Raw genomic sequence first — 27882 nt, 5'->3', positions numbered from 1 at the left:
CAATCTATAAATCAACATTGGGGTGAGTTTATTAAGAGCCAGATCTGAGGACTAGCCCAGGGCCTTCCTTCCCCAAGGAAGGAAGGGCACCAAAGTGGGGTGTACAGAGTGGTTATATACCATCTCGGAACAAACAGCATATGTCACACATGATAGGAATGTCCCATTTACAACTGTCACAAGACGCTTAGCTGGCACAGCAGATCAGTGGTCAGCAGGTGAGTGTTCACGAAGTGAGCACAGCAGGTTGGTAATTAATCCTTAGTTCCCAGGAAGAGATGCTTATCCTTAAAGAAACGCTGATAAGGGGGGAAGTTACACCCCTATCTTTAGGGGCATCATTCTTGTCTTTGGGACATAGTAAATATTTAAAGCAGACATACAATGCATGCTCAACAGGCCTCGTCAGGCCCTTTTGGAAAAACAAGGTCAGGCTGAATTAGTTTCAAACCAAATGGCTTCCTCATATACTCCAATATATCCTATTACTTTTCATTTACTTATCACACTCTTGAATCCGGTTCTTCATTCAATAAACCTAAATGCCCACAAGCACTGTGCTAGACTTTGTGGGACCGTAAGACATGCTCTTTGCCCTTAATGAAGAAAATTAGCAGGCTGGGTAAAAAATTAACTGAGTGGTGGGGACTGCAGTAAACTGGGGAATTCTGCTCAGCCAAAGCCTCTTGACTTTCTTGTTCTAGTTGGTTGCAGCCTCTCAGTAACAAAGAAAAATCTATTGATTTTTCAAGAAAAGCCCCAAATCAAGATCATGTGAACCTTTCCATTTCTAAAAACACAATGCAGGCCAAAATCTGTGGCCACTAGTCTGCAACCTCTGCTCCTCACTGACCAAGCCCTATCTTGTCAAGCCCTGTTCTACCCTCAGCATCTAAAAATTCCTGGTAGAAACGAAGTGGTCAATGTGCTTCTGGCACAATGACCTGGTGAAGCTCATCCAGGGGCAATGGGTTTGGAATTGCCATCATACATGGAACAGCTGATGCAACTGGGGAGGAGTTTTAGCCTCAGAAATGACTGAGACATACAAGAGTTGTTGCCAATAAGAAAACCCTCATAGAGAATTATGTTAAGTGAAATAAGCCAGCGAGAGAAAGATAATCTGTGTATGACTCCACTCATATGAGGAATTTAAAACTATGGACCAAGAACAGTTTAGTGGATACCAGGGGAAAGGTGGGGTGGGGGGTGGGCACAAAGGGTGAAGTGGTGCACCTACAACATGACTAACATTAATGTACAATTGAAATTTCACAAGATTGTAACCTATCAATAACTCAATAAAAAATTTTTAAAAAAATAATAAAAAAAAAAAAAAAGAAAACCCTCATAAAGCTAAGGCACATGATTTGGCCAACACTTTAAAGAGGGGAGGGAGGGGGAGAAGGCTGCTTTTAGGTAAAACATACATTTCACAATTGACCTTGGTCCCCACTACTACTGTCCATACCTCTACATCCCCCCATTTCTTGGTTCAGCCCCTAAAGACATTTGGCTTTCACACTTCGTAAAGAGAATTCAGGCTTTGCCTAAGTTTGAGTCCTGAATATCCAACCTACTACCTCAGAATCTCATCCAACTCAGGGTTTTTAAAAGGATTAAAATGAAATAGAGTATGTAATCAAAGTGCTTGGCCACATGTCTGGCAGAGGCCACATGTCTGGCAGAGAAACATTTACCATTATGCTGGAGGTTTAGATGTTTTCTATAAAGCACTAGAATATACAATTACTGTTAATGCATAGTTACAGGGAATCCGACTTTGGCTTAATAAACAATACTTCTTTAACAATCCAAACTGGAATGAGATTATGAGCCTGTTCCTCAGGGGACATCTGAGAGGGGATTCCTGCTCCAGGAACCTAACTTTTAAGGTCTCTGTTCTTAGGACCCTATGACTGCATGCACAGCACGGAAAACTCTATTTATAATGTACATTAAAAAGAATGTGTTAATCTCCATGCATATGGAAAGATATACAAAATACAGTAGGTGGAAAAAAAGAAATTTTAACTATACATGGGACGCCCAGTTTTTTAAAAAAGAACATATACGTTTCTGTGCTTAGAACATTTCTGGAAGAGTATACAAGAAACTTAATAAGATAACCTTGGGGACTGGGCTGGAGGAACAAACGTTTACTACCCCCTCACCCATCAAATGCTCACTTTTCACTTTACACCCTTCTGTTACATTTTGATTTTTTTTTCTCTTACTAGCAGCATCATTCTCATAAAAAGGGCCAAATAATTCGGTTTGGCCAAAACCTCCTGGTCTGAGCTTTGCTTTGCAAACACTGCCCAGGATAAAGCTTTATATGTTTCCTCACACCTTCACTGTCAAGGCCCAAGAACTTTAACTAGACTACTGGAATCCCCAGCCTACCCTCCCATTACCAAAGAGACCTAACCTTGGGGGCTACTTCAGGTCACCCTCTCTTTTTTGTCCTTCATTTCCTGAGTCCTATTTTTTTCCATATGCACTCACTTGGTAGGTGATCTCAGCCAGCCCCTGGGCTCTCAGATATCGTCCCAATACTGACTCCTAAATTTCTCTCTCCAGGATAGACTCTCTCCCTGAACTCCAAACCTGCACATTACAATTGCCCACTCAACATCTCCACTGGGATGCCAAGTAGTATCTAAAATTTAACACATCCAAAGTTGAACTCATCTTCCCCAATAAACTTGCTCTACCCACAGCCCTCCAAATCTCCAAAGCCATCCCTCTGATAGCACTTTGAGGCTTCTAGTCACCCATGTCCACAACCTCAGAGTAAAACAACAATTGGAAAGCATTCTGACCCACGATGCCAGATATCTAAAAATTAAGGTAGTCCTGGGTATTGGGATCAAAAATATCATATAATCATTAAAATGTTTTCTGAAATATGTTTAAAGTTAACTCTTTGTTTTTGGTGAGGAAAATTAGCCCTGAGCTAACATCTGTTGCCAATCTTCTTCTTTTCGCTGGAGGAAGATTGTCCCTGAGCTAACGTGTGCACCAATCTTCCTCTATTTTGTATATGGGATACTGCCACAGCATGGCTTGACGAGTGGTGTGTGGGTCTGTGCCCAGGATCTGAACCTGCAAACCCTAGGCCGCCAAAGCAGAACATGCAAATGTAACCACTACGTCACCCAGTCGGCCCCCTAAAGTTAACTCATTTTAAGTCTAGGATGTAGATTTTAACATTTTAATTTCTTTTAACTATAAGACGCTTTTTGCAAGCTGGAAACAGAATCAAACTAAGGCAGTCCAGTCCTCTAGGGATCCAGGCCAAGTCTTGTGATCTTCAGCAGAATGACGACATAATACAAGGTGCTAACAACGATGTTATGAACTCTAAATAATAGCCACTTATCTATATTTTTCCTTAGGAAACAGCCAAAAGTCCAGTCCTTAAAGGCATGATATACAGTACATCTTGATCTACAAAGGACAGAATGACCATAATTATATGCTGGCCAACCTATCGGTAAACCAGATCAGAGATGGCCAAGGATTGGTGAAGACAGAAAGTGTTTACATTTTGAAAACTTGCTCTGAGGTTTAAAAAATTCCTGGTTGCTGCTTAATAAGAAAGCAAGTAAAAAATATTACAGATGCACCCACAGTGATATCTGATTTTGCCAAGGTCTTCCACTAGAACGCAAAGTTAAGAGATGAATACAGGGGATAAGATACTTAGGTATTTTCAAAATAAATTACTTAGTAATAAGAAATTTGACACACTATATTCTTCCATTTGTCACAAGAACAAATTGATGATGAGAACTATTTAAAGAAATGCTCAGTTCTAGAAAGGGTGGTGGCAGCAACACTTTCCACTACAGAGTAACCTCCTGCTTTCCCATAACACTGCTACTCTCCCATGATACATATTCATGTGGAATACACTCATCATGAGCTTCTGCCAGGGCCAGGAGACGAAAAATAGAGCATGTCCTAATTAGCTATTTGTAAGCTCAGTTAACATCTTTAGGATAGACCCACAAAATCTGGCCATTGTTTTGTTAACATCTGCAAACTGCAGAATTCCTCAGCCCTTAGTCATAGCTTCTGCTCAAAGTCTTAAAGCTGGGCTCAGCCATGTGTGTGACTCTTCTCCTCAGGGCTGATGTGGGTGCTAGTCATCAAAGTCTGGAATGTCATCGTAGGAGTAACCCCGGTAGCCTTTGTATGCATAGAAGGCGATGCGCAGGTGGTAAAATCCTGGCAGGAACATCAAGATGCCAATGATCAGGAAGGGAACGGCCTGGTTTGCCTCCTGGTGGCAGAAGGAGGCAAATGCATTAGTACCATACAAGTTACAAATTTTAAAAGAAAATAAAGCCATGGGTCCAATTCATAGATCAGTATCTTATACTTTTCAGAGCATTTTCTTTGGGTAGTACACTATCAAGGGAAAAGATTTACATCTCTTTTCCTCTTGATTATCAATTGTAAAAAAACTGCATGGGCCTGGCCCCGTGGCCAAGTGGTTTAAGTTCGCACACTCTGCTCCAGCGGCCCAGGGTTTCACTGGTTTGGATCCTGGGCATGGACATGGCGCCGTTCGTCAGGCCATGCTGTAGTGGTGTCCCACATGCCACAACCGGAAGGACCCACAACTAAAAATACACAACTACATACTGGGGGGCTTTGGGAGAAAAAGGAAAAAAAATAAAATCTTTAAAAAAAAACAAAACTGCAAAGTACTAAAAATTATAAAAAAATAACTTATCCATGTTCATCCATAGATATTTTGGCTCATTTCCTTCTGCTGCTTCTTTAAAGTTTTTGGTTGTGAACACATCACACTCTGTGACTTGTTTTTGCCTCTTATAACAAGCAATTGCCAAAACATTATTAAAAGCTCTTCATTGGGGCGTGAGGGATGGATGAAATGGGGGAAGGTGGTCAAAAGGTACAAACTTCCAGTTATAATATAAATAAATCCTGGGTACATAATGTACCCAGGTGACAGCATGGTGACTACAGTTAATAATACTGTATTGTATATTTGAAAGTTGCTGAGAGAGTAGATCTGAAAAGTTCTCATCACACACACAAAAAATTTCTAACTATGTGTGGTGATGGATGTTAACTAGACATATTGTGGTGATAATTTCCCAATATATACAAATAGCGATTTATTATAATGAACACCTGAAACTAATATTATATGTCAACTAATGATGTGTAACATTCCACTTAACGGATGTACTAAAATTTTATTTAACCACTTCCCCAGACTGTGAGTAATTTTGTCGTCTCTCACTTTTTGTTATTTTAGAATACCACAATAAACTTCAGTGCTTTTCTTGGCCTTTCAGATTAATTCCTTAGTGTACATTCCCACGAGTACAATTCACAGGTCAAAAAGAGATGAACGGTGTTTAGTCTCTTTTAACAGTAGGACTTCAACTTTTGGGGGAGTTCCATGAGGGCAGGGACTTTGTTCATCCCTATTTCCCCAGCTGTGCCCAACATACAGTAAAGGTTCAATAAATATGCTGAATGAAAGGATTCACCTTTACAAAACTACTTTGCCCTTTCAGGTGTAGTTTTAACTGTTTATACAGTTAAATTTATCCTCCTTTTCCTTAATGATTTTTCCTACTGTTTTTAAGCTTAGGAAGAATTCCCTCATTCTAAAGATAAACACAATCTAAAAATCTCCTTCTAACACGGCTATTTATACAATGTATATTGACAAGTTATTTAATCAATATAATTTTGGCTGCATCGTTCACAAATAGGAGTATTTACCTTACATGGTTAAATGAGGTAATACATAGAAAGCAAATGGCCCCAGCTGGCACACACTGACTCAATAAATGCAAGCTTAAAACCAAAGATGGACTGTGTGAACATCAAAAAATAAAGTCTACAACTTCACAATTGACATACTTGGTGCTACTTCTGTTATTTTACATTTTACAAAATGATATTTTACATTTTCTACCTTTCTGCTTTTTTTTTTTTTTTCAAGATTTTATTTTTCCTTTTTCTCCCCAAAGCCCCCTGGTACATAGTTATGTATTTTTAGTTGTGGGTCCTTCTAGTTGTGGCATGTGGCATGTGGGCTGCCGCCTCAGCATGGCTTGATGAGCAGTGCCATGTCCACCCCCAGGATCCGAACCAGCAAAACCCTAGGCCGCCAAAGTGGAGCGCGCGAACTTAACCACTTGGCCACGGGGCTGGCCCTTGCTTCTTTTATTTTTTTGCAGGATTTTGAATGTACATCCCTAATGGGATATATCCTAAGGATTAAAAGAATTGCAAAGAAAACTTACAGTGTATTCAGCCTTCTCATACTTAGCATTAAATCTATTACTGTTATTTGGTATATAATGTAGGATAAGGCAATTAAGTAATTATATCAATATCATTAGCACATACATAATAGAAAATCAAAGAAATTAAGTTCAAACTTATCTTAAATTTGCACTGGAAATATTTATATCTTATTATATGTATGTATATATTATTTTCCCTTGTTTTCTAAAAGCTACTTATTTCCTGATTCCGTCACTGAAAAGGCCTGGAAACAATGAAAACTAATAGCAATAAACACTATTAATGCCCAGTTTCTGATCTCTAAATCTACTCCCCAAAAAGAAAGTGGGGTTCTTTAGAGAAACAGATGTTTACAAGCTGGGAGTGGGGTCAGGAAATGTATAGATGGGCTGGGATAACCTGCTGTGCCAGAAAGCTAGCAAAAGCTACCCGGGTGGCTTAAAAGACAGGGGAGTAACTTGAAGGGGCTCCTATTGACCAAAATTGGGACAATGTATATGTTAAAAAGAATACAGACTGTGACTGATTGAAACACAAATATATTCAAAAATGATAAGTTTATAATGATACTAACAATTCTTTGGTCGCCTTTTGGGGTTGCCAGGGGTATTTTTATAAAAGTTGATCAATAAAGAGAAATAATCAAACACTTTCTGCCTTCACTACACACATTGTATTTCAGGGTAACCAAATAGCAGATTTGAGAAAGTTCTTTACAGAAGAATTTCAGCTGACAAATGCTGAAAATGATAGAACATTTGTGCAAAGGGTGATGCGGAAGTTTATAATGAATGAATTTGGCTGAGGACACTTGAACCCAGTAATGAATCTTGATATCACCTAAAAATTATGACAACCACTATGTGCTTCCTAAAGCAATGGTTCTCAAAATGTGATCCCTGGACCACTGGCATTACCTGGGAACTTGTCAGAAGAATGTAAATCTGGTATTTGCTTTAATATACAAAAAAAGGGGAGAGAGATGAAACAAAATGTTTATAACTGTTGAAGCTGGGTGGTGGTCACATGGGGGTTCGTTATATTATTCCATCTAATTTTGTTTTGTTTGAAATGTCTATAATTAAAAGTAAAAAAACCCAAACCAAAAAAACAAAAACTCTATTAGTGATTTTCTTAATTAAAGATCTTTATCCTTATTTATAAAGTAGTCATTTATAAATCACACAAGGTGAAATGATACTCATTGCTTGTGGATCTCACCTCCACTCTCCATTTTTATACTATCATTAACAGATGCCTTATTATACCTCTGGGATTAATACTACATGCTGCAAGGAAACTTAACTGAAGGCAAAGTCATAAAGTTAGGTGTTCAAATTGTGCACCAAGTAAGCATCTGGTGGCCATCTAATAGTTTTAAATAACTAAGGACCTGAGGCAAAACAGATACACTTCTTAAAAACCATATGCAGCCATTTTATTATGACAGGGCTACCATTCCCAATTCTTTTTTTTTTTTTTTTACACATAGAGAATAAGGAAAAAAATAATATAGCTGTGTTCCTCCCAGAGAGCAAGGTAAGCATCATCACCTGGCCTGGTGTGTGCTGAAGAAGAGACATGAATTATGGTCAGTATTAGTTCAGCACAAGTTAGACACTGTGTATAAATGTGTGTATAGAGCCCAAGAGAAAGAACCACCAGACACCCCTCTAGGTTTCTAAGGCATTATACGGAAGCTCAACAAGAACTCCAACCAAACCCAGTGTAAGAAGGATCTGATTCACGAGCCCAAAGTCCTGGATTGGTTAGTGGCCCCAGACCTATACAAGCCACACTGCTTCTCCCCACACACTAACTAGTATCTCTGTGGCACTGCAAAGCTACGATAACAGCATTCTATTCCAGTTACAGCCTTTGCTGTTCCAAACTATGACAGTGGCAAAACCACCCAACATCTCAGAGGGAAGATTTACCTATCTGCCACCATCCACCTCATAGGAATTGTGGGAGGAGTCTGTTTTTGCTCAAAATAAGAAACACATGTTTTGTTATCAGAGGAAAAAATCTAAAAGAAAATCCTTTTCTTTCTGCTCGAATCTGCTGTACTAGATATAAATATAAAACAACAGAGCTCTGGCTCACATTGTAAAGATCTCATGGCACATTCCCACAAGCCCTTCAGCTTACCCCTTTGCTGATATAGCCCGCCAGCAGGAGTGAGCCTATGATAATAAGAAAGGCGCCAAACAAAAACAGCACTGTAGCAAGCGCAATGGCCTTATATGGGATCTTAGGAGGGCTTTTCTTAAACTGGAAGAGAAAAAAACAAAAAAAGACAAGGAGGAGCATTATGAAAATACCAGGGCTCAGACGCTTTAAGGCAGAGAGGATAATAAGAACCAACATAAATGCTTTGTCTGTCTTGAAGTAAGTCCTACTGCCCAGTGCAGCTTTGGGAAAGGAAAGGGACAGGCAGAGACGAAGTGCAAATTACTGCTCAAAGGAGTCCCAGCAGAATGTTATTCTTGCTAGTTCTAGTCTCAATCCACAGACTATTCACTGTACCATAAAAAACTATTTTCTTATAAAAACAAAAAACACTTTATGGTCATTCATCAATTAGACTTGTGTTTATTAAACGCCTGGCACATGGAAGGCTATACTAATCTACAGAGATTCAAGAGCGAACATTATGCTCTGGAGATGTAAAGAAAATAACTGATTACTGGCATTCAAAGTCAAGTCAGCATATAGTCACAGGTTTTAGAAACGGCTTTTTCTGAAGCATTAGTTGCCTGTCCCACGGAGCAGATAACTTGTCTTATTAACAAGTTCAATTCAAGATTAAGATTCAGACAAACTTTCTAAGGTTTGGCTCATGGTTGTATCTGAGCTAACCGGCTGGAAACTTCCCAGATGTACTTTTTAAAAAATCTCTCTCCTCCAAGTGTGGGTCCAAAGGCTATAAAGAATAATTGATTTGTTTATTTTTAAAAGGATGGGTTCCTGCTACTTCCTCCTTGGCTTTGGTTCCACCCAAAATATTCTGTTCTAAGGGTAAGTGGGCAAAAGGAGATCCTACACCATTAAATATTTTATAATCAATGATCAGAGTAGGATACAAGGTAAATATTCTCTGTTTTACTTACTGTTTGCCACAAAAAATACCTTTAATAAATTGGATCTCATGACATCAGGAAAGAAGGAAGATTCCCACAATCTGCTGGCTTTAGCAGTTAGTTTCTCCCTTAAAAGATGAACTGGCTTTGACTAAAGCGTAAACAAACCGATGACACAGTCCTAAAAAAAATTCTACTTAATAAAACACAATCTGATTATTTTCCAGATAAACTAAAGAAAATTGGCAACTACTGGCCTCCGGTGTTAGAACTAAAAATTCTTAGAAATGGACAATAATTATATTGGTTTGAAAATCCTCTGCCAAGGCCCCTCCTGCAGGCTATGGCTGAAAGGGTCTCAGAGGCGAGTTTCCTTCTTGCTGCTCACTCTAATCCCCAGGGACAGTTAGCAAAATCTTGACCTGAAATTTCTTCCTCCTAACTCAGCAGAAGCAGCACCAGCCACTCTCATCAGCACCCTTCTGCATTTACCTGAAGGTCAATGTAGCCATCGTCTGTGGAGAGCCTTGAGTATTTCACTTTACTACTGGGGATTCCAGTAGCCAGGTTGGTACGAGACGGCATCATAACACGCTGACACAGCTACCGTCTGAAAACAAAAAAAACCTGTTACTGTCTGCAAGTGACAATGGTATGTTACACATTGGAGTTCTGAGCTGTGATGTCATACCAGCAACTTATAATTTAGGCTCTGCTGTTCTTAGAATCTTATCTTCCTTTGACAAGATGAAAGCATTCTCACTATGTATCTACTCTAATTTGTCCTGGTAGAATAAGAGTCAAGACATGTGCCAAGAACCAGACCTCACGTTTAATCTTGCCACCAACATCCCCCTGCCTCCTAATTTTTCCAAAGTCACACAGAGAGTAGGTAGGAAGAGTGGTGACTTAAACCCAAGTCCATATGACACCAAAGTCCATATTTTCAACCATTCTGCTATAGTACTGCCTGTCCCTACTTCAGGAAAAAGTAAGAGCAGGATATACTCAAATGATTCTCTCATTTGCCAGGGAGGAAGGAGAGAGGGTGGGGAATGGAATACACTCACATCAGCATTTTGCCTATTTCCCCCTAATGGATGTCATCCTTTTAATGCAGAGGATCTGTAAAGCTTCCCCATGTAAATTTGGATAAGCTACTGGCCATCAGCACTGTATCAGTGCCTTCTGATTTGCCTCTCTCTGCCCCACTCCAAGCACTGAAAGTAGTGATTTCATTTTCCAGATTACTTCTATAGCTGCATTAAAAAAAAAAAACCAAAAACGCTGAATAAATATATGATTTTTGTTCAAAATAGTCAAAGACGACTTCACTAATGAAATTACGGTTATTTTGTCACCAGTTTAAGAGCCAGTAGGTAAGATTAAAAAACAATGACATTTATGGGGCTGGCCCCATGGCCGAGTGGTTAAGTCCGCGCGCTCCGCTGCAGGCAGCCCAGTGTTTCGTTGGTTCAAATCCTGGGCACGGACATGGCACGGCTCATCAAACCACGCTGAGGCAGCGTCCCACATGCTACAACTAGAAGGACCCACAACAAAGAATATACAACTATGTACTGGGGGGTCTTTGGGGAGAAAAAGGAAAAAATAAAATTTTAAAAAAAAAAACAAAAAAAAATGACATTTAAATTGAAAAATACTTGTAATTTGTGCACTTTTCCTTCATAAAATCACAGTTTTATGAGTAAAACAAGTAAATCTGTTTTAATCGTGAAGCTATTTGATTTTTAAAAATGAAAACATATCTTTAAAAAGAGAAGATTAAGTATTTCAATAAAGGAGATATTAAAAAAACAAATTATAAAGACTCGCCTGCCTCTAGTATGACACTTTCCAAATAACCATCATTATAATAATGGCTGTTAGTAATTATCTAGTGTTGGTTAGCTGCCAGGTACTGTTCCAAGCGCTTTATATATATTCAATTCTGAATATTAATGAGCTGTTTTAAGTGGCTTTGAGTCAACCTAAAATAACTAGCATTATGAAGGAAGTGGTGCTAATGCTCATGTTCCTTTTTTGCAATTACATACTATTGGTCCAGAAACCAAGTATTGAAAAAATAAGAGTATGCTAACACACGCTTTTTTAAAAGAGATCAAACCGCGTCAAACACTAGGTTTTTGTTTCGCGATCCCACTTATATGATAATCTAAATTTAATTCTATAAAACTTAAAAGTCCAAACTACCAATACGTGGGGGTTTTGACGGCATTTAATCACCACTAACTTGTATTAGTCTTTTCTTTTTATGTTTACGTACTCTGCCTTTAACTATTCATACACCTGCATCAAACAGAAAAAAGCGAGGGCGGAAGGGAGAAGAGAATACTTATTGGTGGCAAAAAGTAAGAATTCTAAAAGAGGGGAAAGGAGAAACGTAAGAGCCGATGTTTTCAAAGTACCAGTCCAACTTCCCAAAAGGCTTTTTCACAGCTCCACCGCAACCCCCAAGTTCCCTCAGCACCTGAAGGTTGCAAGAAGCTTAAAAGCACCAGCAAAGCACTGAGCACAGCGCCTGGCACCACGCGCCCGCACACACACTACTCTCTCCAGGCCTCGCTCGGAAGAGATACAAGAACCGACGCGAATTTAGAAGGAAAACAAACAAAACCGGTTTCTGGAAAGAGGCCACCGTGCCCAGGCGGGCGGACGCTCCACATCAAGGAGTCGGGGCTTGCTTTCGGCGGGCAGCGCAGCCTCGGCCACGCCGGAGCCTGAGGGGTGCGCCTCTGCCGCCGCCACGCCGCACGCACGCCTTACCGGAGCGCCGCGCCGGGCAGCCCGCGCGCCAACAACCAGCTAACGGTTGGCAGCCGCGGCGCCCGACGCCTCGCGACACGCCTCACCTGGCAGCCGCTTCGCCCCGCCCGGCGTCGGAAATGGCGCAGCGGAAGGCGGCGCGCCGGAAGTGGCGTCACTGGGAGCGACGCCTTCTCCTCCCGCTATCGGAGATCTCCCCGTTTCAACCCTACGCTGCTGCGGGCCGCCTGCGAGAGGCGTCGGAGTGCTGCTTCGTGTGGTTTCGGGAGGTGCCGCGGCCTGGGCTTGCTGCCGGCCATCTCCGCAGAGGCAGGGGGTGGGGGGCCGTCCCTTGGGTGCCTGCCCGCCCGGGCCAGTGAGGCCCAGGACAAGCCAGCTTTTCTTTCCCTGACCCCTCGGGGAGTGTAGGAAGCTCAGTGGCGTCCCCTGGAGGCGGAAGCTCAGCCCCTTGGAGCCCCCGAGTCTCAGACCCACTGCAGGACAGTCAGCCTTCCACGGGGGCGCGCCACAGTCTCTACCAGTCAATAACCCCCCATACTCTTTAGCAGCCCCACGTTCTCATGCTTCAGTTTCCCGCTCCTTGTCATCAGGCCTTGCCCAGGTAAGAGGCTCGTCCACAAGGGATATTTTGCCGCACATGAAGCTTTTTAAAATGTCAAATTTATTAAGGCATAATTTACATATAATAAAGTACAATTGGATGTTTTGACAAATGCATAGTCTTGGAACCACCCCCAAAAAGTGCCATCAAGCCCCTTTGCAGCCAGTCTCCTTCCCTGCCCAGGCACACACAAGGTAATGAATAGTTACCTACTGGATGCAGTGAGTTCTGAAGTCCAATAAGTAGAACTCCTCAGTCCAGGTACAACAAAATCATTTAATCTACCCAACACAAAATACACTGGGAAAAAGGACTCATAATTCTCAGTATGTAGCATGCCAGTTTATGATCTTGTTTTAAACAGTCTTTGTTTCACAAGTGCTGGGCCTTTTCACTTTCTTGGTTGAATCCAACATCCATGGAAATTAAGCTGCTTCATCCTTTAAGGGAGTAAGTCCCAAACAAGGCTACTTATACTGGAGAAATTATTTTTGCACACATACTCCTTGAATCCTATACAGATCTATTAAAACTTCCAAGTTTCTTATAAAATGTTCCCCCGGCTAAAGAAACACCACCCTATAACTAATGCTAGTCTTATAAAAACCCACAGCTTTTGAGTACATTAAGCTTCTGAACAAAGTGTTAGTTTTTGCTAACGAACATGACAAAATAATGAAATATATAGGATTTGTCCTACTCTCCCCTGTTCATTTCTTGAGCTCAAGTTAGAATACCAAAACAAGTTTGGCAAATGAATCCCCAAAGATATGTTGTCACATACTGTACTTGGAATACTTTTTATTGCTATATCTAGATGTATTTATATCAGGCTGCTCTACACTGAAAAAATAAACACATTACATGATAGGGTAGCTTCAGCTGTGAATTCCCTAGGATCCTTGTAACAGTCGTAGTCTAAATGAAGGCACTGTCCTGTTATGTTTAAAATTCAAATAATTTTTATTTAAATTGAAAACAATTCTTAAAAATGCATTTAGAGTCATAACCCTTTTGTTATAAAAAAAAATCATAAGGAGTATTTCTTGGTAAGTTAGAAGTATTTCTAGGTTAACAAGACCAGATTTGACTTTGGACTTTATTCTTTAAACAGATTGTAGAGAATGAAGAAAAAATAGGTTATTTACAGAAAACATTATCTACATATGTACTCAGAGATACAAATTTGGTGACAGAAGATAGTTAAGTACATGGTGGCATTTCAGAAGCAGTTCTCAAAGAGCTTGGTTTTGTTTTCTTGGATTTTAAGAATGCCTAGGATGCGTCCTCATCCTCGATCTTGGGAGCCAAATAGTACTTTAAATGTCCCATATCAGCAATTTTATACTCTACAACTGAAAGAAGACAAGAAGATAGTTAATTACTGAGAAGTACCACATACACTACCTACAAAACACGATTCAACAATTTATCTTACCAAGGGGTACATCTGCAGACATACTGAGTGTTACTGTAGGAGACAGTGGAGTGGCTTTTGTAAAGAAGTTCAGGTACCTCAGTGCAAAAGTTAGCTGAACTGGCTCATTCATCTCTATGGTAACCTAAGGGAGAAAACAAGACTCATCATATTGAAAAATGTCAAGCAAGTTGCAACCCATTAGTTTACAATATATATATATTTAAAGACAAAAACAAAAAAAACCCTTTACTGGTTACTTTAGAAGATGCTATGAAACTAATTTCCTGTGTGTGTGTGTGTGTGAGGAAGATTGGCCCTGAGCTAACATCTGTGCCAATCTTCCTCCATTTTTGGTATATGGGACACCACCACAGCATAGCTTGATGAGTGTTGCGCATGTCTGCGTCCAGGATCCAAACCCGCAAAAGCCAGGCTGCTGAAGCGGAACATGCAAACGTAACCACTGGGCCGGTCCTGAAATATTTTCTAATAAATAAACCAACTAATAAATGAAGAAGGAATTAAATATATTACAACTCTGCAAACTCTAATGACTTAATGAATCTAGACAATGATTATTAACGGCTGCTAAAATCACAAAAAGATATCCAAACACCTCATGCCTTCTACTGGAGGTACACACTACTACCTAGAAGTATTCTTGCTCACCCACTCCCAAAGAAAGCACCCTGAATATCAGATCATCAGGCCTCTAAGTTGTAGCTACCAGTTTATAGGAAATAAATGTAGAGGAACATAAGAATTGACATAAGGGTGCAATAGGCAAAATCCAGACTCTGAAACAAACTTCTGAAATAACCAAGGAAATAGGAATACTGAAAAATTCCTTAATATTGAATAATTTTCTTAGATATGGTAAAGTTTAATGTTTATACATCAGATAATATTAAAATATTTATGGAAGAACTAATATTTGAGATTTTAAAAACATCGAAGAGGGGCCAGCCTGGTAGCTCAGCGGTTAAGTGTGCAACGTTCTGCTTTGGGGGCCCAGGGTTTGCCGGTTCGGATCCCGGGTGCAGACATGGCACCGCTTGGCAAGCCATGCTGTGGTAGGCATCCCACATAGAAAGTAGAGGAAGATGGGCACGGATCTCAAGGCCAAGGCCAGTTAGCTCAAGGCCAGTCTTCCTCAGCAAAAAGAAGAGGATTGGCAGCAGCTAGCTCAGGGCTAATCTTCCTCAAAAGAAAAAAAAAAAATGAAGATAGCAGGAGAGTGGAATGTAACTTAGGAGACAAAAGTCAGAATTAGCCTCTAGGCTTTTGTTATTAATATATATATTTTTAAAGTTTATATTTAAATGGAATTTTACCTTCATTTAAACTGAGGGTTGACTATTCATGCAAGGAACAAGAAAATAATATCTAATATTTACTATGAATTTACAATATGACAGACACTGTGTTAAGCACTTTGGATGTTACCATATTTAATCCTAATAATCCTGTGAGGATAGGACCTTTAATTGTCCTTGATTTAGAGTTAACTGACGCTCACAGGCTAGCAAGTATAAGTTTTATTTTAGTACAATTACCAAATATTAGTTTATAAATACTCCACGGATCTAAAAAAAGACCTGATTACAGGAAAACCTTAATTTAAGGATATTTAGGAATTAGCATGTTCTTTATTTTTCGGTTAAATGAGGGTTGTCTAGGCCCCCTTTTGGGCTTACCACAAAGAAAATTAGTATGAGGATTACATACCTCATAACAGCTAGATTTTACCCCTAACTAGATCCCTCTGGTGAGTTGCCATCCTATGCTCAATTATTTGGTAAAAGCAGACTAAGTACCTCTAGAAAGCTAAAGGTTAGACACCTAGCTTCGCAGTCCTGTCCTTGAGTATGTGCAGGTTTCATACAGACCCATTATTCTGTGATTTATTAAAAAAGCACTGGGGGTCCGCCCCCGTGGCCAAGTGGTTAAGTTGACATGCTTTGCTTTGGCGGCCCAGGGTTTCACTGGTTCAGATCCTGGGCACGCGACATGGCACTGCTCATCAAGCCATGCTGAGGTGGCATCCCACATGCCACAACTAGAAGGACCCACAACTAAAAATACAGAACTATGTGCTGGGGGCTTTGGGGAGAAAAAGGAAAAATAAAATCTTTAAAAAACAAAAAACAAAACACCCGCAGATTTCAATAATGTCTTTCAGTTCTCACAAATTACTAAGAAATGCAGTTGTCTATTTTTCTTTAGTGTTCTTTAATTTTAGCAATTACACCTTGTCTAGACTGAATGTTTGTGTTGTGCCCCCCACGTTAAAACTGAATCCCCAATGTGATGGTATTTGGAGGTGGGACCTTTGGGAGGTGCTTAGGGTCATGAGGGTGGAGCCCTCAGGAATGGGATTAGTGCCCTTATAAAGGAGACCCTAGAGAGTTCCCTCGCCCCTTCCACCAGGTGAGAAGGCTGCTGTCTATGGACCAAGAAGCAGGTCCTCATCAGACACGGAATCTGCCAGCTTCCAAGCCTCCAGGCCTGTGAGAAAATGTACGTTGTTTATAAGTCACCATGGTATTTTGTTATAGCAGCCCAAGCAGACTAAGACATAACCTAATGCTAAGTAGTGTTACAATTCTCTTCAAAGTATTTGTTTACTTAAAAACTACTTACAGCTTCCTCCTCTTTATCAACATTACTTGTTTGTGACAACTTAATATTTCCATTTCCAAGTTCTCCACTTGCAGAAAATTTCACTCCGTCTTTTGCACAGGAAATTACAACAGCATCTCCAATATGACTGAGATCTCGGCATATACGTGCAAATTCGCCAGAAGGCATCTTTACTACACAGCTATACTCTTGTTCCTATAAAACAAAATTTTGAAGTCAGTTGCTGGAAATTAAAGATCTGGCACCCTCATTTTCTGAAGAATCAGCATCTAAACAAGAATTCAGAATTTAAGATTTTCTGATTATTTTGAAATATCACTCGTATAATTTCTTAACACACTCTAACCACTCAAAAAATAAATGCAGGGGCCGGCCCTGTGGCGCAGCAGTTAAGTGCGCACGTTCCGCTTGGGCAGCCCAGGGTTTGTCAGTTCGGATCCCAGGTGCAGACATGGCACCACTTGGCAAGCCATGCTGTGGTAGGCGTCCCACATATAAAATAGAGGAAGATGGGCATGTATGTTAGCTCAGGGCCAGTCTTCCTCAGCGAAAAGAGGAGGATTGGCAGCAGATGTTAGCTCAGGGCTAATCTTCCTTAAAAATAAATAAATAAATAAACACAGATATAAAACAAGTATGTTATAGAAAAACAAATTAGAAGTTAAACCTTTAACAGTAAATGCACTATCCAGGGAAGTAGAGCCTCCCTGTAATCACCCTCCAGGGTTAAATCAAGAGGACATTAGGGGCCGGCCCAGTGGCGCAGCAGGTAAGTGTGCACGTTCCACTTTGGCGGGTCGGGGTTTGCTTGTTCGGATCCCGGGTGTGGACATGGTACCACTATGCTGTGGTAGGCATCCCACATATAAAGTAGAGGAAGATGGGCATGAATGTTAGCTTAGGGCCAGTCTACCTCAGTGAAAAGAGGAGGATTGGCAGCAGTTAGCTCAGGGCTAATCTTCCTCAAAAAAAAAAAAAAAAAAAAAAGGAAAAAAAAGAGGACATTAGAAAGGGCCAGCCCGGTAGCTGAGTGGTTAAGTTCACAGGCTCCCCTTCAGAGGCCCAGGGTTTCACCGGTTTGGATCCTAGGCGTGGACATGGCACCCCATGCTGAAGGCCATGCTGAAGCAGCATCCCACATAGCACAACCAGAAGGACCTACAGCTAGAATGTAGAACTATGTGCTGGGGGGCTTTGGGGAGAATAAGGAGGAAAAAAAAAAAAAGAAAATTGGCAACAGTGGTTAGTTCAGGTGCCAATCTTAAAAAAAAAAAAAAAATTAGAGAATGGCATACAAACTACCAACAACGATGGTGCAAGCAGGCCTACCTGCTTCCCAAAACAAAACAAGAGAATATGATATTAGGTATTTTAAACACTCCAACACCTCTTCTCTCCTTTGATGTTGATAAACCTACTCTTAATAAAAACCAAGCATTCTAAGGAAAAGAAAACAGCATGGAGGTTAATGCAAACATGCATACTTGGCAGCAATGAATTCAACCAATGATCCACCTTAGAGTACTGTAGTTTAATAAAATGACAAGTGTGTCAGTCTAAATACTAAAACCCCACTTTGGATCATGCATCAGCAGATACACAGAAGAAGTTCTATTAGGAAGTAGGCTTTAAATTATACTAACGTGTTAACATATCAACATATCGTATGTAACTATCATGGCTGTGTACAGTACACTCAGAAATTTTGATACTCACTGGAATTCCAAGTTGTTCAACATCTAAATCCATCAACTTCATTTCATAGTCTGAAACCTTTTCTTGATCTACCAAAAGAAAACAAATGTTGAAGAACAGTGGAAGTTTACAACTGATGTAAATTTTACAAGCATCACAAACATTATCTTAAATTGCTCACAGCTTTGAGAAATACTGATACCACATTTTAATTTTTTTTAGCATAACTCAGTAGAAGAGTATGACTTACTTGGAGCTTCAAATACTAGTGCCAAGGTGTCCGCGTTATCTTCAGCCCTTAGGGTAATGATGTCTTCATTGCCAGCACATTTTAGTATTTTGGACATACTAAAACACAGAAGACAGAGTTTAAAATCGACACCATCTTCTCAAGATTGTTAGATTTCGAAGCAATTAAAACAAGCAGTTACCATTTTTACCCATTAGGCGGTCTGATGAATTGGAGAGTTAGGTAAACGTGCTGCAGGAGGATGTGGAAACCGGTCCAGCCATTTTGGAGTGCAATCTGGCAGTATTTATGTTTAAACTAAAAAGCCCACACCCTACCACCAGCAGTTTCATTTCTGAATATAAATAAAAGAGCAGCATTTCCTGAATTGCAAACTCCTTTTAGTGGACGAAGTAATTACTGGCCCGCGAGGACCATTAAAAACGATGTAATACAGCTATTAAAGTACATCGCATGTAGCATGGGTAAATATTCCTCATAAGCTTTTAAAAATTGAAACATGTATACGTGCTAGATAGTGACCAAAAGTTGAAAGCTACTGCCCTGGAGAAACCTTCCTCGAATCCAAGATCTCAGGTGCCAAGTGCAACTTTGCAATGATAAGAGACCAGAAACAACCTATTGTCCCTAAGTAAGGAGACAGGCCTAGAGAATGTTATAAAGCGGTTAAAGTCAACCGAGACCAAGATTTCTCATCCAAGGCAGCCGGCACCCAATGTCCAAAGAGCTCTGGAACAGTCTTTTCCCGGCACCGCAGAGAAGCCCATCATTTTCCCGCCACCACCAGCTTTGTGACTTTGGCGCGGAAAGTGCCGGTTCGCGCGGCCGCCAGCGCGGGCTTTCGGAACCGCGCGCTCCGCTGGATCCCGCCCCCCGGCATGGGAGCCCAATGAGAAGGCGTAGACACCCCACGCCAGCCAATGAGAGCACGGCTCGGAGGCGCTCCCGCCAAGAGCTGGGGGGGGCGGGGGACTCGGGGACCAGGGCCGGCTCCCCGCCGCCCCGCGGCTCACCTGGTGAGGTTCACGCCCATGGCCAGGTTGCGGTCGCAGCGGTACGTGTCGAAGCCCTCCGAGCGCAGGGTGAGCTGCACCAAGGAGACGTGGGACGAGTCCATGCTCTGCAGGTTCACGCCGCTCGAGCTGATGTCCCAGCAGGCCTCGTTGATGAGGTCCTTAAGGGCCTCCAGCACCTTCTTCAGGATGGAGCCCTGAACCAGGCGCGCCTCGAACATGGTGGTGGAGTCGCAACGACACGGCTACAGGAGAAGAAGAGGAGGAAGGTGTAGCCGGCTTAGGCTTCACAGAACAGGAGAGAACCGCCGAAAGCCTGAGCGCGAGGAAGATCCAAGCTTGCCGCGCCTGCAGCCGTTTAATACGGCCGCGTCTGCGAACGCGCGCTCTCTGCCCCCGCGCCCCGTGTCGAGGCGTCACCACGCTGCCCCGCCCACCGCCTGGCGGAGAGACGCCAGAGCCAATCGCCTGCCTTCTCCGCGCAAAGCCCGCCCCCCAGGAACACCCATTGGAGGATGCGGGGGCGGAGGCGGGGCAGGAACTCAGCACCTCCCCGGGCCGAGGGGGCGGTGTCCGGCAGGACTCCCCGCCTTTTTGTTATGTTCCGGCGTCTGGGCGCTGGACAAGTCCGGGCCAGGCCCAGGCCAGGGTTGTCGAGCGGTGGCTGTGTGATGCCTCAACCTCCCGCATTGGGGATAAAGAGTTTCCAATCACGAAAGTGAAAGTGAAACACAAATCCAGCCTACCTGGAGGAAAAGCCGCCGTGTAGCCTCAAGAGAACAGCTTCTTTAAAGGTGCACTTTATTCTTGCTGTTAAAGAAGTGACGCGCTCCTAGAAGTCAAACGATAAAGAGGTGTACAGTTATGATAAAAAAATTATGTCAGCTCCCCACCCGCCCCGAGCTCAAACCACTCAATCACTTCCTGTATACAGCTTTCTAACCTTGCTTTTTCTGTACAAATATACATTTTTAAAAAACAAAAATGGGTTCATACCGTTAACACTTCTGTAATGTACTTAATAAAGTATATTTTATGTCACGTACATCTTTTTTATATCGGTACCTTTCAAAAAGATGGCGTCATATCCTATGTAACCTTTTTTTTTTTTTTTTTTTTTTACCAATTTCTTGTGATTACAAACACCTTTGGGAACTTAGGTGATTTTTCTGAGATAAACTTGAAGTAGTTTTGCTGGGTCCAAGATCATACACATTAAATTTTTAGTAAATGTTACTAAACTGACGTCTAAAATATTGGAATTTACATTCCAGCCAAGAATATGAGCATGTTCATTTCCCCTTATTTTCCTAACTATAGATATTAGCAGTCTCATTTTTAAATCTGTGCTCATTTGTGTGAGGTTGGACCTCTTTCATATATGTCTTGACTATTCCATGTTTATATTTTTTCTATTAAACTTTTTCCTATATATTAAAAGGAGCACTTCATTTCCCTATTTTATGTATCCCCCCATCATTTCTCTTTTGCTTTAATTACAGCATTTCCTTTTAGTTGCAACTTGGTCTGTAGATTCTTTAGTTTTTCTACCATGTATCTAAGATTTGGTTTTATTTATCCTGTTCAGGGAATTTTGTGTTCCCGAATCAGAAGATTCCTGTATTTCATTGTCTAGAATATTCTCAGACCATTATGGCTTCAAATAATTGCCTTTCCCCACTCTTTCTCTCCCTCTGGCATTGCTATTAGATGTATCTATTTCATTGAGTTTAAGACACCTTCAATTGTTGTTGTTTGTTTTCTTGCTATTGAGTTGTATGAGGTTTTTTTTTTTTTCGAGGAAGATTAGCCCTGAGCTAACATCTGCTGCCAATCCTACTCTTTTTGCTGAGGAAGACTGGCCCTGAGCTAACATCTGTGCCCATCTCCCTCTACTTTATATGTGGGATGCCTACCACAGCATGGCTTGCCAAGCGGTGCCATGTCCACACCTGGGATCCGAACCGGGGAACCCCGGGCTGCCGAAGCGGAAAGTGCAACCTTAACGGTTGCACCACCGGGCCAACCCAGTATGAGTTCTTTGTATGTTTTGGATAGTAGCCCCTTATCAGATATATAACTTGCAATTATTTCCTCCCATTCAGTAGGTTGCTTTTTCATTTTGTTGATAGTTTCCCACTTGTAAATTTTGATACTGGCACTTTCTTGTGTGATCAATTTATGTGTGATCAATTATCCTTTCACATACCTCAATATGTCAAAATATATCAGCTTTATCATTTTGTGTTCTCCTTTCTTAGGTCTTTTAGAGTCTCTGTTCTTTTGCAAAACATGGAATGTGTTCATTTCTCCAGTGAGGCACATTTGTTTCACTAATAACAAATGTATACTCTGCTACTCTGTTTCTGAGCTTTTTGCTGACATAATAAAATTCTGGTTTAATGCTAAGTCAAAGTGTAATCAATTTGAAGACATTTTAAATGGCAATTAAAGTCCACCCATGTGGTACCCACAGTGCACATGATCAGTTGAAATAAACACATATGAATGGCTATCACCTGTAGTCAGAAAAGGCCTCTCCAAGGAGGTAGCATTTTACCAGAGAAGCTAGCTATTTGGAGAGTGGAAGAAAGAGTATTCTAGGCTGAAAGAATACTCTGTTTTAAAAGGAGAGCATGGAGGCCAGCCCTGTAGCATAGTGGTTAAGATTGGCAGGCTCCACTTCTGTGGCCTGGGTTCATGGGTTCAGATCCTGGGCACAGACCTACACCACTTGTCAGCCATGCTGTGGCAATGACCCACACATAAAGTGGAGGAAGATTGGCACAGATATTAGCTCAGGGGCAATCTTCCTCAAGCAAAAAAAAAAAAAAAAAGGACAGGATACTTAGATGGTGTTCAGATAGTAGTTTTAGAATTCAAAGATTGGGGTGGGATCTTTTTCCCCCAGTTTTTTAATTGAGATATAATTGGCATATAATAGAACTCAAAGACTGATGTGTTTGGAACGCATTGAATGGGAAGAGTGGTGCAAGGTGAGGTTGCAAAGAGAGGCAGGGTCGAAGTCTCACAGGACTTTGCGAGCCCTCTGTAAATGCAAGGGAAAGTTATCCAAAGGTCTTTGATACGATCTAATTTGTGTTTTAGGCAGATCACTTGAACATCTGGTAAAGGTGCTATTCCAATCAGTGAGAGAAAGAATGAATTAAGTAAATTATGATCAAACAATTGGTAAAATTTCTAGGAAAGAATAAAGTTGTAGATTCTTCCTAATAACCGTTCACTGAAACAAATTCCAGATAGATTAAACAATTAAGATTCAAATAAATGTAAACCCAGCAAGAAATAGAAAAGTATTTTGGAAAATATTTATGACATCTTGGAGCCAACCCCATGGCTGAGTGGTTAGGTTCCCATGTTCCACTTCTGCGGCCAGGGGTTCGTGCTTTGGATCCTGGGTGCGGACATGGCACAGCCCATCAGGCCATGCTGAGGTGCACGTCCCACATAGTACAACCAGAAGGACCTACAGCTAGAATATACAAGTATGTACTGGGGGGCTTTGGGGAGAAGAAGAAGAAGAAAAAATATTGGCAACAGGTGTTAGCTTAGGTGCCAATCTTTAAAAAAAATATGTGACATCTTTCTGTGGACATCTAAACATAAAAGGAAAAACCCCATAAAACGTAAGGAATGACGTACATAAGTTTTAAAACTTCAGTATGCCTAAACGCACTGTGTTGGTCAGTACACTTCAAATTTTCACAACAGAGAACCAAATTCAAACTGATTAAGAGAAAAGGGGAATTTATACATCTAAACAAAAGCCAGAGGCATCTGGCTTCCAGTGTCCAAGGCCTAGTCTTAGTAAATGTATGAAATAATGGTTGGTCATAATAATAAGCAAAGAAATATATATTTAAGGGAGATAGAATTTTAACATACTGTATAATAAAAATTGTGTTAACACTCATTTATTAGGAAGTATTCAAAGAAGTAGGCACTGTCCTGCATTGAAGATGGGAGTATAAATTCATATAACTTTTCTGGTGGTAATTTGGAAACATGTATGGAAAGCCTTAGAATTTTGTTTATTCTTTGACACAGAAGTTCAATCTCTAGGACTTTTTTCTAAAGAAGTAATCAGAGGTACTTACTAAGATGAAGCATGTTTGTTTCTTATAGAATTCTTTTTGTTTAATATTTTTTTTTAGATTTTATTTTTTTCCTTTTTCTCCCCAAAGCCCCCTGGTACATAGCTGTATATACTTTGTTGTGGGTCCTTCTAGTTGTGGCATGTGGGACGCCGCCTCAGCGTGGTTTAATGAGCAGTGCCATGTCCGTGCCCAGGATTCGAACCAATGAAACACTGGGCCGCCTGCACGGGAGCGTGCAAACAACCACTCAGCCACGGCCACGGGGCCAGCCCCTCTTAAAGAATTCTTAACAATTCCCCTGAAACTGGAAATAACCTTGAGGTCTAACTATGGTATTTGTAAGGCAAATTATGGTAAATACGTAAGATGGAATACTATGCAGCCTTTCACATACTATTCTCAAAGGGCACTTGATAAAGAGAAGAGTCAGCTTATGAAACAGTTTAAACAACAGTATTCCAGTTTTCTAAAATTGTTATATCTGAGTGTAAGTACACAGAGAATAGAAAGAAAAGATGAGAATATTAACAGTAACTATCCATGGCTGATGATACCACAAATAATTTTAATATTTTTCATTATACTTTTCTGTATTTTCCACACTTTCTTCATCAAACATGTATTGTTGATGGAAAAATGTTAATGAAGGTTGGGAGAGAAAAATACTGTAAACTATTTTATATAATTTCTGGCAAACTTCTTTACAAGGTGATAACATGTATTAGAGTGATTCTCAATCCTGGTTGCACATCAGACTCACCTGGGGAGCTTAACAACAACAAAAGAGCCCATTTCCTCTAGGTTCTATCTCCAGAGATTCTTATTTAGTTGGTCTAGGGTGGGCCCTCCATTGGTATATTTTGGAAGCTCCCTAGGTAATTCAAATGAATAATCAGGGCTGAGTAGTACTATTTCAGCATGTGTGATCAATAGATTAATATTTGTGCTTAAAGCCACCTGCATCCCCATGTAGACGATTGGTTTGAAAAAGTAAGACCTACGGTTTGTCAGAGAGGAGACTGACATTATAGTTCAGATGGACTGTCTAATAATCTAACAGGCCTGTTAGTTTGAGAGAGTGCAGGATTTGCAGTTTTGAAGCTTTACGAGGTTTGCCAATTCTGCATAGCCCATTCTCACTTGCTTTTTGCATGTCATCTCATTAAACTGAATATGAAATTTTAGCTGGGAACACTAGTCAGACTAAGAAGTAGAGGCAATAGGAAGGGTAAGACAAAGAGCAGATAAAGCCCATTTTTGTTTATTGACAATTCTTTCAATAATTCATTGTTTAAAGAATTGTTTACTGGGGCTGGCCCGGTGGCCAAGTGGTTAAGTTAGCACGCTCCACTTGGGCGGCCCAGGGTTTAGCAGGTTCGGATCCTGGGGGCGGACATGGCACTGCTTGTCAGGCCATGCTGAGGCAGCGACCCACATAGCACAACCAGAGGCACTCACAACTAGAACATACAACTATGTACTGGGGGGAGAAGAATTAAAAAAAAAGATTGGCAACAGTTGTTAGCTCAGGTGCCAATCTTAAAAAAAATAAAGAAAGAAAAACACAATTGTTTACTGACAACTCTTCCCCTCTAAGAGGAAAAACACTATTCAGGGAACTGAGGAATTTCTTGTCACTTGTACCAATGCAGTTTTCAAATATCAAAAAAGTGGGAGGTGTTTTTATTATAGAATGATAATTACAGCGATAGCTGCCCACTTATACTGAACTCACAGGCAGCCTTCACAATTTGGGGGACTAAATCTTATGCTAGTTACTTTTTCTTTTGTAGGGCAAGATTCACCCTGAGCTAACATCTGTTGCCAGTCTTCCACTTTTATTTCTCCTCCCCCAAGCGCTAGTGCATGGTTGTAAATCCTAGCTGTAAGTCGTCACTGTTCTTCTGTGTGAGCCACCACCACAGCATGGCAACTGACAGACAGGTGGTGTGGTTCTACCACCAGGAAAGTGCCAAACTTTAGTCAGCTAGACCATCAGGGCTGGCTCAGCTAGTTACTTCTACTAATCAAAATAACATCTGAAAATAATGGAACTAGCCAAGGAGTACAATGAAAAGAAATCACTGTATACAAGATATGCCACAAGCCTGGAAGAAATGACCCTAGAGCAAAGAGCTAATATGAGGAATAGAGAAAAATCAGGGATAGAGGAGGAGGTGTAAAGTAATGTAAAGGAACAAAATTCCTTTTTGGGCTGGAGGTGGGGGGAGATTTTTGCTTTAATTTCTTTCTGCAATTGAGGGAGAGGCCCTAAAGCTGGCCCAAAGGCCTGTTAGCATGGCTTCCAGAAGTCAGAGTACCTGATCCCTGTTCTGCACAGCACTGACTTCGGGAAAGTACTTGGTCTGAACTCAGTTAGCCTGGGAAGGCTGAGTGTGATGGAAAAGAAGTTCATGTCAAATTGGAGGGCATTATCTACCTTGGTAATCACACCATGCATTCTGAAACTCCCATCTAGGTGCACTGGTTCTCCAGCCTCCTTTACATTAGGCTGGATTTGAAAGGGAACAGCTGAGCTTCTGGGAAGGACTGATGTGATGCTTACTCACGCAGATTTGGCAATTATGTACCCTAAAGGCGAGGATCTGGATACTAACACCTCTGCCTCTCTCAGAGGATGACCTTGTGGCTCTCTCTGTGTTGATGTCCTTCTAGGTCCTTTAGATAATAAACTTTGCTTAATTTACCCAAGGGGTGTCTGGTCTTTAGATCAAGAGATGACCACTGACATTAGTCAAAATGGTGGTCACACAGTCCTCAGCAGATTAAAAGAGTTTTAAAATTCCCATCAGCATGTTATTTACTTTTATAAATAACATTGAAAGACAAAACAAAACACAAAAACAAAGCTTTCTCTAAAATTTAAAATACGGTCTGAAGGGAGTGGTCTGTTTCTCTAAAAACACCCCACAAGTATTTTTGCAATGTGATTAATAGGAAACAAAGCATTCTCCTAGTTCAGTGTTCCTCCACCCTATTTTACTGTCACTTTGAAGCACTGTTACAGGAATTTGGGAAGATAATCCGACAGAAATAAAAAACATATAATGCCCTTCTCAGAATTCTCAATACTTTCCCAAACCCGCGCAGCTGAAGTCAAAATCGCTAATATGAAACTTCTAAGTATGCAAGTTTCTCTCTTTGTTAAATTACAATATGCTTAAGGGAAGGGACCCTATTTTATACTTGTTTTACATCACTCACAAAGCATCAAATAGGAACCGCTAAAGGCGATGCTTGAACATAAGGGTATTAAATTTAGGAAGGTAGGCAGTATGTACACTGGTTAGTGTGGACTTTGGTAAGAGATCTGTGTTCTAATTCTTAGCTGGCACTTTCTAGCCGTGAGATCTGGGGTAAATCATTTTCCTTTAGGAGAAATTTTAAACCCATTTAATAAATACATGGATGTGTCAAATAGAGGATCATCCGGTTGTGAACAAAGTAGGCAAGCGCCTGTCCAAAAAAAGGTCTTTCAACAGTCCAGAAGACAGAAAAACAATCTGAAAAACTGCGGAAGATCTGTAAAATGAAAATCATATCCACTTCTAAGAGTTGTGCGGATTAAATGACATAAAGCGATTACTTAGTTCAGCCCAGCACATAATTAAAGTTCAATAAGTACTAGGGACAGCTTCGCAAAGCAACGCAGATTGAAGTTTGGGTTTCACTTCCTTATCACGTGATCCCTTTCTCTTACACAGGTGGGCTCCCAGGCATTTCCACGCAAGGCCTAACAAGTGTCTATTTATACGTGTGAGAGAAGAGCCCTGGCGAAGCCGAGAGAACGAGGATAGCTAGCCAGGACAGAGGCTCAGGGTTGCCGCTTCTCCCGCCGGTCAACTCAGGGCGCCAGCGCCTGCCATCCGCGGTGAGGCCCGAGCTCCCATTGGCTAGTCTCCCTCGGAAACGCACGCCTTTTTCCGCTCCGTGGCGCTGCTGTCC

The 27882-nt window shown here is 41.1% G+C and overlaps 2 protein-coding genes across 13 annotated transcripts; both read right to left on the bottom strand.

Annotated features, from left to right (window-relative positions):
- Nucleotides 1–5: 5 nt before the first annotated feature.
- Nucleotides 6–12582, bottom strand: TMEM230 (transmembrane protein 230). 12 transcript variants are annotated; one of them, XM_070588849.1, is made up of 5 exons: nt 12263–12306; nt 9882–9999; nt 9439–9517; nt 8458–8580; nt 3204–4291 (listed from the first exon to the last, which is right to left on the bottom strand). In XM_070588849.1, the coding sequence occupies exons 2-5, from the start codon at nt 9899–9901 to the stop codon at nt 4151–4153; spliced, it is 363 nt and encodes a 120-aa protein (XP_070444950.1). In that variant the 5' UTR covers nt 9902–9999; nt 12263–12306; the 3' UTR covers nt 3204–4150. The 12 variants fall into 12 exon arrangements, with proteins under 12 accessions (XP_008518021.1, XP_070444950.1, XP_008518018.1 ...); XM_008519796.2 differs by having other exon boundaries at nt 12028–12281; XM_070588848.1 differs by having other exon boundaries at nt 11881–12275.
- A 238-nt stretch (nt 12583–12820) lies between these two features.
- PCNA (proliferating cell nuclear antigen) lies at nt 12821–20240 on the bottom strand. The gene is made up of 6 exons (XM_008519802.2): nt 19799–20240; nt 18786–18883; nt 18557–18624; nt 16841–17035; nt 14216–14339; nt 12821–14132 (listed from the first exon to the last, which is right to left on the bottom strand). The coding sequence occupies exons 1-6, from the start codon at nt 20017–20019 to the stop codon at nt 14053–14055; spliced, it is 786 nt and encodes a 261-aa protein (XP_008518024.1). The 5' UTR covers nt 20020–20240; the 3' UTR covers nt 12821–14052.
- Between the last annotated feature and the right edge of the window lie 7642 nt (nt 20241–27882).

This window comes from Equus przewalskii, chromosome 21 (assembly GCF_037783145.1).
Source record: "Equus przewalskii isolate Varuska chromosome 21, EquPr2, whole genome shotgun sequence".
Lineage (NCBI taxonomy): Eukaryota > Metazoa > Chordata > Mammalia > Perissodactyla > Equidae > Equus > Equus przewalskii.
This window is presented reverse-complemented; position numbering and strand designations above follow the sequence as displayed.

Coding starts and splice junctions, on each gene's coding strand:
- TMEM230 (XM_070588849.1), bottom strand. CDS start 9,901: ATGGCTACATTGACCTTCAG. Junction 9,518..9,881: donor ATGGCTACATTGACCTTCAG/GTAAATGCAGAA, acceptor TCATCTTTTAAG/GGAGAAACTAACTGCTAAAG. Junction 4,292..8,457: donor CGGGCTATATCAGCAAAGGG/GTAAGCTGAAGG, acceptor TTCTGCCACCAG/GAGGCAAACCAGGCCGTTCC.
- PCNA (XM_008519802.2), bottom strand. CDS start 20,019: ATGTTCGAGGCGCGCCTGGTTCAGGGCTCCATCCTGAAGAAGGTGCTG. Junction 18,625..18,785: donor ACTAGTATTTGAAGCTCCAA/GTAAGTCATACT, acceptor TTCTTTTGGTAG/ATCAAGAAAAGGTTTCAGAC. Junction 14,133..14,215: donor GTCTGCAGATGTACCCCTTG/GTAAGATAAATT, acceptor GTCTTCTTTCAG/TTGTAGAGTATAAAATTGCT.